Source organism: Hevea brasiliensis, chromosome 10 (genome assembly GCF_030052815.1).
Source record: "Hevea brasiliensis isolate MT/VB/25A 57/8 chromosome 10, ASM3005281v1, whole genome shotgun sequence".
In the NCBI taxonomy this organism is placed as follows: Eukaryota; Viridiplantae; Streptophyta; class Magnoliopsida; order Malpighiales; family Euphorbiaceae; genus Hevea; species Hevea brasiliensis.
Window position 1 is genome coordinate 59199176 of NC_079502.1, and position 10702 is coordinate 59209877.

Below are 10702 nucleotides of genomic sequence, written 5' to 3' on the forward strand. Positions count from 1 at the left end.
AGATCAGCTCCAGGTATATCATAGGTATACCCATGTACATAGGTTTTGATGTATGCAGGTAATAATATGTATGTAAATTATTTGAGCAGTTGTATAAAAACTCTTGTAAAACATTTTGGTATGTAATTAAATGTAAATTAATGTAAACGTAAATTTGAGATTTCATTTACTTGGATAGTTTTGTATTATATTTCTTGTATCTCAGTCTTGAAAAAAAAAAAAAGAATCACTGCGGATTTGAGTTGAGAAATATGTTGTGTTGAGAAATATGTTGGAGTTGAGATTTGCAAATACATATTGAAGTGCTTTTTTACAGGTTTTTTGAAGAACTGTTTTATCCAAAATACAGATGGCACTCTGCCAAAATTTTTACAGAAATTCCAAATAATTTAAATGTGTTAGTTCTATCACTTCAGTTCAAAAAGGTTTTTAACACCTGTAAATAGTGCTCACCACTGTAAAAGAAGTAAGAAAAGTTTTTAAAATCCCTTGTAGTGTATTTAATGGGTTATCAGTAGACGGAGTTGGTAATTCATTACGTACACTACGGGATCATGTTATGCCTTACAGAGGGGTAGGGTGTGACATATATTCTTGGAATTCGCATCTATAGAGATAGAGCGAAAAGAATAATTGGTTTATCCCAAAGTCTATACTTGGAAAAGGTGTTAAAGAGGTTTAACATGCTTGATTCCAAGAGAGGATTGTTACCAGTGAGACATGGTATCCATCTTTCTAAAGAGATGTCTCCAAAGACACCTGAAGAAAGAGATAAGATGGCCAGGATTCCATATGCTTCGGCTATTAGAAGTTTAATGTATGCAATGTTGTGTAGTAGGCCGGATATTGCATATGCTGTTAGTTTGACTAGCAGGTATCAATCCAATCCAGGTTTGGAACACTGGATAGCTTTCAAGAATATCCTTAAGTACTTGAGAAGAACTAAGGATTTATTCTTGATTTATGGAGGTGGAGACTCGTAATTGGATGGTTATACTGATTCTGATTTCCAATCAGATATCGATGATAGAAAGTCTACCTCTGGATATGTGTTCATTTGTAATGGAGGTGCAGTCAGTTGGAAGAGTTCCAAACAGAGCACGACTGCAGATTCCACTACAGAGGCTGAGTCTATTGCTGCATCAGATGCTACAAAGGAAGCTGTTTGGATAAAGAAGTTCGTGACAAAACTTACAGTAGTTCCTTCCATTAAGTCAGTAGTTCCACTACACTGTGACAATAATGGAGCAGTCATACAGGCTAAGGAACTAAGGTCTCACCAAAATCCAAACACATAGAAAGGCACTACCACATTATCAGAGATATAGTTGGGCAAGGCGATATAGCCATGCAGAATAATAACATCAACTAAAAATTCAGCTGATCCATTCACTAAGCTTTTGTCACAACTTCAGTTAGACCGACATCTTGAGAAGATGGGTCTAAGGTATTGTAATGAATGGCTCTAGTGCTAGTGGGAGATTGTTAGTAGTATGCCTTAGAGCATATCATTTAGTATGTATCTTGTACATATTTTTATTAATAAAAGGCATTTCCACTTTTCCATTTACATAATATATTTATGTGTAATAGAAAAGGTCCATTGATATTTTGTTAGAAATATTATTCTTAAGTTGTTAAGAATATGAGTGACAATATTTCTAGCACGAAGTATCATAAATATGTTCACAATCGAGGATACTTCATAATAAGGACATGACTTATCCAGAAAGATTGTATTCATGTTTGTTCCCAAGTTATTTATATGAGATATAAATAAGATGGAATGGTGAGTCTCATGCCATATAACAAACATGATAGGCACTTATAAATGATAAGTAGGCCGAACCAATGACACTTATGACAAGCACATGGAGTTTACTCTTGTCAATGTTTTCTCATAAATCATATCAGTGCATATAATCTTTAGACCTGAGATAGCACAGTTATCTTGTATATAGGTAGTTTGAGTTTGATACTGCTTTCATACTTGTACTGTGTATGGGTATATGGGCATGTGTTGGCTCCTACTAGTTATATATGGAGGTAGGTGTTGATCAAGATGGAATCTGTTCCTCTAAGTAAATAGAGATAAAATCCTATGTTCATTTAATTGTTCTTGATGTTTCAAGTTGCTGGCCAGGACAGATAGATTTATTCAGAAAAGAGTTTCTGATGAGAAAATCTTTTTAATCAAGAACTGGAATTAAAAGAGAACATAATATTCATAGCAAATGGAGTTTGACATAAACCATGACTCCAGCTTGAGTTGGGATTTTGTAACAGAGAGATTCTAGTGCATGGTAACATATGGTTATAGGTTCATTTAAGGTAAACCTTATTACTAATTGGGTGGCCATGGCATGCTATGCTAGGTATTAACCATGGTCTATGAGGTTCATAAAATGATTTAGAGAAATCATTTATGGTAAGAAAGAGTTCTGATGATATTAAGAGTTGATATCATGTCTCATTGCCAATTAGTGATGAGCCTAGTAAGTCACACATATACACAAGTTATCACCTAATTAAATATGGTTTAATTAATTAATTAAAGAGTTTAATTGATTAATTAAATAGGTTTGGTTTGCAATTAGTTTGCAAAGTCCCTAGCATGACTTGAAACCAAATCTAGATTATTGGATGTATAATATAAGTTAAATTTATATTTAAAGTGTTTAAATATGAATTTAATTAATGAGAAATTAATTAATAGAGATTAATTAATCAATTTATATTTGATATGAATTAAGTAGAAGAAGAAAAATAATTATTTTGGGTTGAGAACTCAAAATTAAGACACAGGGGCATTTTGGTCATTTTGCAGTGTGACACGTGGCACCATGAGATGGTGACACATGGCCTAACACATAAGCTTGCCAAATGTTTTTTTAATCATGTAAGATGATTAAAATCAAGATTACATATAGGTTTGACACTTGGCATAATGTGATTGGGTCACTTAAACCTAGAGCTAATCAAAGGGTGACATGTGGCAAGGGTTTAATGTGTTAACCTAGCTATTTAAGTGTTGTTATGAGAAAATAAAATACAACCAGCAGCCACACTCCTTGGTCATGCCATTTTGCAGCCCTCCCTCTATTCTTCTTCATCTCTCATCAATTCAAAGAGATTAGCCATCAATCTCTTGAATTAAGAACACTAGAAATTGTTTCTAGTGTCCTGTTTACATCTCTAATCTCTTAAATGGCAGAACTTGAATTTCTAATTAATAGAAAAGGCTTTAGAAGCTGTTCAAGGGCTGCCATAGGTGTTCTTGGTGTGCACAAGCTAGAGGGACAACATCTGGTGTCCTGAAGACAAATCTCAAAGGCGCAGACACGCCAAAGTTGCATCAAGAGGTTAGTGTAATCGTTCTTGATTTAATCTAGGGTTCTAAAATTAATCTGATTAATTTTAAAATCTTAAATGGCAAATACAGATCCAAAAACATATTAAAAGAGTTTTAATATGTTGTTTATCATTGAAATCAAATAGATAAAAATAAATCTTGCATGATGCATGTGACCCTAGGTGAAAATTTTTGAATTCAATGGTATAAACTTGTGTTTTTCACGCTTTTGTTCCTTCAGGTATGTCACCCAAGTTTGGCTTAGCCTGCCTAGTATCAACCAAGTGTGCTAGGTAAGCTTCAGAGCCTTTTTTCATTAATCTTCTTGCAATCGTGGCTGATATAACATTGGACAGGAAATCTGTCCTTTCACCCACAATAGTGATCTCATTACCCTCAGAAGTTTTCAGAGAAATCCTCTTCAATTTGCAATCAACTATTACCTAATTACGTAACAACCAGTCCATTCCCAAAATCACATTTAACTCATGGAAGGGCAACTCAATTAGGTCTGTCGAGGATTCATACCCCTGAATCCTCAATGGGCAACCTTTATACACCTTATTCACTACCACACTGTGGCCTAGTGGATTTATGACCGGAATGTCTTGATCACTCTCCTCTACTGGAACTCCCTTCTCTATGGGTAGTTTGATGCAAATGTAGGAATGAGTGGATCCTGGATCCACCAATGCATGCACAAAAGTGTTGTAGAGGGAAAACATACCCCTGATGACATCCGGGGCATCTTGCTCCTCTAGAGCTCTGATGGCATAGGCCCTGGCTGATATTCTAGTGTCTGGCCTCTCAACTAACTCAGATGCAGGCCTCAGTGATGGACCAGCTGCCTCAGGTTTACCGAGCTTCCTACCCCTTTGTGGTGCAGGAGCAGGTCTTTCAATTTGTGTTGGAGCAACAGTAGTAGTCCTCTTCGGACAATTCTTGATCTGGTGTTCTGTCGATCCACACCATAAGCATGCACCGGTCACTTGCCAACATTCCCCCTTATGCCACTTCTAACAGTACTGACAAGCAGAAGATGCAGGGGCTGGCCACCTAAACACCATCCCTGGAGAGCTGCCCATTGATGGTGTGGACTGGCCTCTCCTAGGTGTGAACTGTGGTCTGGGCCCCTGAGACTGACCCTGACCCTGTGGTGGTCTTGAACTCTAAGCAGAAGGACCCTTACTCTTCTTGTTGGGAGTAGAAAATGTACTGGACTGACCCGGACCCCTCTTCTGCTGTCTTTCACTTCTATTTTGTTCATTGATTCTGACCCTTTCCACTTTTGATACTGCATCTACCAGTTTAGCGAAATCCGTAATCTCCAGTGCTGTGATCATGACTTTGATGTTGTCATTGAGCCCTTCTTCAAATGGTCTACACCTCTCTACCTCTGTAGGGACTATCTCCCTCCCATATCTGCTCAGTCTGACAAATTCATGCTCATACTCACCATCGACAACCGCTCTGCCTCGCATCGATAAATTCCCTTCTTCGCTCTTCTAAATACACTTTCCTAATATATTTCGTCCTGAACTCTGTGAGGAAGAATTCGCAGGTGATCCGTTCAGGTTGCACCTCACTGGTTACTGTGTCCCACCACTGATATGCATCATCCTGAAGTAGGGACACAACACCCACCAGGTTCTGCTCGGGGGTGCAATTTAGCTATTTCAGCACTCTTATGGTTCTATCCAACCAATTTTCTGTGGCCATGGGATCATCTTCCCTCTTCCCAAAGAAATCCACAGCTCCATGCTTCCTCAATTTCTCCAAATGAGATTTCTGTGATGCTGGTGGAGGTTGTGGCTGCGATTGTGGTGGTGGAATGGCCCCCATCATTTACCGGTAGAATTCAGTCATTTTCTGAAATAGTGCAAACTAAGGTTGGGCAGGTGCCTCAGCTGCTAGTGGAGCAGATTCTACCCTGCCCCTAGATTCAGCCCTTGGTGGAGCACGACTCTCTATCTCTTCCTCAACTGCTCATTGCGAAGTAGGATCCATATCCTACTCAAAATAAGAAAACAAACAGATCTTCATCAGTGTCACCTCAACACTTACACATGCAATGCAATAGTATGTACTCTATCTAGGCCCAGAAACACCTAAATTGATGCTCTGATACCACTAAATGTGACACCCCTTACCCGTCTACAGTGTAGCCGAGCAAGTCATGCCCCTCAGTGTGCCAGAGCACCAATTTATGTTTCTATTACAATTTATCCCTTTATAATTCATTTATTTTCAATTTTGATAAATCTGATTTTATCCGCAAATTTTATAGAAAATCCGGCAGTGTGCCGGCTGTAAATTGGAAAAACAGTTCTTCTGAACCTGTTTAAAAACACATCCAAAATAATTTCTAAATCCAAACTCCATTATACACATTCAAGTCAATCTCAAAATCTCAATCTCAAATCACAATACTATTTTCAAAACTTTTCTGTTCACTTCATCACTTGAAGCATATTCACAATCAATACTCAACATTTCATTTATCAACATACATTATGCAAAAGATCTCAATAATATGAAATTTCATATATTTACATTAATGCATAATTACAAGAGTTTAGAGTTACAATCCAAAATAATACAAAATGCAAAATACAAAAGAGCCACCTATGGTCCTAATGTCCTACCATATGCAGTGCAGATGTGAAGTGACTCCGGACCTCAGATGTAGCTCTAAAGACTCACCCCGTCTGATGTCTGCTGGGCTCCCCAACTAGGTCTCCAGTACCTGCGCATGGCAAATGCGACGCGCTAAGCAATTATGCTTAGTGGTGACAATATAAAATAAAATAAAATAGAATAAAATAATTCTGCAGAATGTATGATTTCATTTTTTTGGGTAGACTTAATTTCTGGTATTATTTATAGTATTATTCACTTTAAATTTGATAAGGTTTATTATCATTGCCCGAGTAACCCATACTAGTTGAATGGACTGGATAAATGGGTAAACTGGCACTGGGTACTAAGTACCTCAGACCATCACACCATCGGTCACATTGTGTCTCCCGGTGTGCAACAGAATAGCTAATAAGCTGTAATAATTATCAGGGTTAAAACCCAAGTATATCAACTCAAATAACATAGCCAAAGGCTATTATGTCACAGAATGGCATAGGAGCCATGAAACACAGAATGGCATGAAGCCATATGCAGTACTACTAACAGAACCCTATTGGCATGCCAAGCTATCTAAACCAATCTTGTTAGGTATACTAGGGCATTTTACACTTTTGAGTTTTATAATTTTTGAATTTCAAGTTTTAGTGTTACTATTCACTTCATTAGTCAACCAAAATATTGAATTTTGCATAGACAATAGGTACATTGGTTTTAATACTCTCAACATACCACATTTTGCATTTAAAATTTGTTGGTATTAGTTGCAAATACCATTTCTAAGCTTAATGTTAATTAAGCAGAATTTTCAGTTTTCATGCTTTATCTTTACTGCTCCATTGGTCATTTTTGTAGTGGGAATTTGGCAAAATGATCAACATGAAAGTTGTTCCTTATTTTGTCTAGTTGAATTTCCTTTTTGGAATCACTCCATTTGGAGTTTTTTAGCTTAAGTTATGGTTCAAAAACGACAACTAGCCAGATTGAAATTTTTCTAGACTGACCATATCTACAGTGAGTGAACAGTGATTGCAACTCACTTGTTGGATAGGTTCTGGTCATAATTTGGGTTAGGTTCCTTCGTGGAAGTTATTGATCTATATCTCATCTTATTGCTGGTAAAATTTCAGGTCAATTGCACCTTTCTACATTGAGTTATGGCCAAATGAACAATCACTGTTCATTTGGTCATTCTACAGAAATAGACTGCAGGTCACCCGAATTAGGGCAAGCTTTTGGTCCACTTGGTTTGGTTTTATGGGCATGGTTTCTTCACCAAAGTTGTGCCATTATGTGTATAGTTTTATGTCCAATTGGCCTTGCACCAATTTAACCTCTACAATTCAAGTTATGGCTGCCCAAACCTGCTAGACTCAAGTCCAATTTTGCAGGTCACTCCATTCTGCAGGTCACTTTCATGGCAGCCACACCAAACCCAATCCCATCACTCAAGACACTTCATTTTTTATTTAAACAGAACTAAATGGTCACTAATTGACCATTAAAACCTATTTTCATCATCACATGGTCAAAATCCCAATTTTCCGCCCCAAACCCTAACTCACACATTACCCTTCTTGCATTTTCATTGCATTTCTTCAATCCACATAGTAAATACATATTATGGGCAGCCATGATAGTCTTTTAATTTCATTAAACTCAACACAATCAAACCCTAACCATGACTATTAAAAATCTAGGGTTTACATACAAATGGTATTCAACAATTTTTTTCTTTGTAATTTACACTCATTCAAAGTCCTTATCATGAATTTAAAGTAAAATTCATGGTTAGATCACTAACCTCAAAGAAGTGAGATTTTCCCACTTGCTAAAGCTCTTATTTTCCTCTTCTTTTTGATCCCAAAAGAATCACCAAGGTGTAAGAGCAAGTTTTTGTGTTGAGAAGTTTAAGTTCTAATGGATGGAAACCCAAGAAATCAAGCTTGGGTAAAGCTTGGCTATGGAGGGCTATGGTGGGAGAGGTGACGCCAAGAAGAAGAAGTAGAGTGTTCTGATTTTTTTTCTTCACTTTCTGCCCATTTAGTCTCTTTTATATACCTTGGTGACATGTGCCAACACTTGATTGGGTTGGAGACTTTTAATGACATCCTTATGATGTCATAATTTCAATTTTTTTTATTTTTCCATCCTTTTCCTGTCCAATTAATTTCAATTAAATTTTTAACAATATTTAATCATATTTTATGTTATATAGATTATTTATTTAACTGGACAAGTTGGCCAAAAAATCATCTTTGAAGACAAAATGACCAAAATACCCTCCGTTTGGCTTAACGGGCCAAAATTGTCTTTACCGATTGAAAAATTTTTCTAAGTATTTTCTTGGTATTCTAATGCCATAAGAACCTCAATGACCCTTCTCTAGAGTCATAAGAATTATTTTATAATTTTTCCTAATTTTTTTCTTATTAATTATTTGAGTTAATTTTTGGTTCCTTACTTTAGTTTAAATATTTTTCCGTATTTTCTAGCTGTCCGGACCGACACTGGTCACCGGAACAGTAGACTGTACGGACTAGCTAAAATGAGGATGTTACACTATTAATTATAGTATACACAAAATGCACCGTTAAAATCTCAATCAACCTAATTTTATATAATCAGTTAAGTTACCTTAACCAAATTAAGTTACATATTTTAGGACTAGAAATTGGTTCAAAATAAAACCTCTTAAGCCTGTGAGAAATCTAAATCCTTTACCTACGTAAATAAACATTAAAGATAATACTAGTATAATGAATTTCAAAAATAAAGAAATAAAATAAACAGTTAAGCACATAGATATTGATAGAATTCAACCTTACCAGCAACTTAAAAGCTAAGAACCTTTAACTATGAGCAAATATCAATTATATTTAATCATGCAAGTTTTACTTACACCTTAAATTAGTTTCATTCATTAATTTGATGAATACTATTTACATTTTTATAAAAAACACTATTGAATTCATGAAATTCAAAGCTAAAGTTGATTAAATATGTATAATTTGCACAACGATACACCCAGACATATGTATAACCACAAGTAATATAGTGTCTTTTTTTTTAATATATAAAAGTATTATGGCCTGTGATATCACAGGCTAGTTTTTAACATTGTATATCTCATTCTTTTTTCTCTATTTTCAAAGAAAAGAAATAAAAAATGTGACAAGTGCACGAAGGATCCCACTACATCTGTTTTGTTGATTTCATAATAATGTGAATGCCCAACAGAATGAATTTGATCATTGTTGTAGTTGTTTTTGAATGGAGTTAGGGGAGAAAGTTAAGAATGATTGATCAGCAGGCACAAATGAAGGTTGAGAAAGAAGAGTGGTAGTTGAGGAATACACAGTGTTAAAAGATGGTAAATTTTGTTCTTGTTCTTGTTGGCGTTGCTGCAACCTTTGATCTGTTCGCTGTTGCTTTGGGATATTAAGCTTCTCTCCTTCAATCTCCCTATATTTGTTGAGATATAATTTAAGGGGAGCAACATAATCTTCAAAACCAAGAGTTGTTATTGCCCATATAATATCATCACCATTAATAGTCTTTCTCTTTTCTCTTTGACATTTATCAGAAGCTTCTCCTGTTACGAAGCTAATGAATTCAGAAACACATTCTTGAACTGTCTCTTTTGCATCTTTTGAGATTTTCCCATTTCCAGGAATCACTTTCTTCATTATTCTTCCAACGTTTGCTATAGGAAGGAACCTATCTTGCTCTTTATTACTATTGTTGTTGCTATTAGTGCTCTTTAAACATGGGCTTTCTGGGCTTCCTCTACTGGGGCCATTTGGACAACTTCCATGGCTCTCATCTTCCATTATTTCTCTCTTCCACTCACATATATGCCTAAATATTTCAAGGAATTAATTGGCTTTAAATTTGGTGGTGTTTAGGGAGTTTTATGCATGGGATTCAAAAGGAAAAGAAAACCATGAAAATAGGCTAATGAAGGGGGGATCAAGTAAACAACTTGGTTCGTGTTAATTAGCTAAGCCTAGGGACTCGCTCTCAAATTAGAACTCTCTCTCTCTCTCTCTCTCTCTCTCTCTCTCTCTCTCTCTCTCTCTATATATATATATATATATATATATATATATATATATATATATATATATATATATATATATATAAAAGCAAAGAAATTTAATGAAATGTAAATCACTTCCCTTTTATTTAATGCAAAATAATAAAATAAAATCCTATGACAACTTAGTAATAAAATTAGGTTTGAATATGCCAAAAACACATTTAAACTACCCATTCTTAAATATTTTGTGATGGGGTGAAATTCTTTGTGATGGGCATTACGTTGCATAAAGTAGTGGTAATTTTATTAATCAATCTAAAGAGAAACTGTTTTTTAACTAAGTCTCTAATTTATATAACCTATTAGTATGAAGCTCATCTAACTTTTGGCATGGTAATAAGTGCTCGAAACTACAATTGGTATCACAAACAAGGTAATGGGTTTGAATCACTAGTAGGTGCTGGGTGGTGGATTGTTAGCATTGAGTGGGGATAGCTCAGTAGGCCAGCATCCTGCCCAGATTCTTTTGGCCCATGGTGCTTGGACTGCTACGCTATAAGGGAGTTAGAGTTGCATCTTTACTAAAACTTTAAATTTTAGTATGGTAGTAAACGCTCGAACCTATATATAATAAGTTATGTGATATTTTCTTCCAAATTGTAAAATAACAG

At 35.6% G+C, this 10702-nt stretch overlaps 1 protein-coding gene across 1 annotated transcript; it reads right to left on the reverse strand.

Annotated features, from left to right (window-relative positions):
* Window positions 1–9162: 9162 nt before the first annotated feature.
* Window positions 9163–9822, reverse strand: LOC110637816 (nuclear transcription factor Y subunit B-7-like). Its single transcript, XM_021788148.2, has one exon. It carries the CDS (start codon window positions 9820–9822, stop codon window positions 9241–9243), a length of 582 nt encoding a protein of 193 aa, XP_021643840.2. The 3' UTR covers window positions 9163–9240.
* Window positions 9823–10702: the final 880 nt, after the last annotated feature.

Excerpts from the sequence above, each read along its gene's own strand:
- LOC110637816 (XM_021788148.2), bottom strand. The coding sequence starts at position 9,822 with ATGGAAGATGAGAGCCATGGAAGTTGTCCAAATGGCCCCAGTAGAGGA.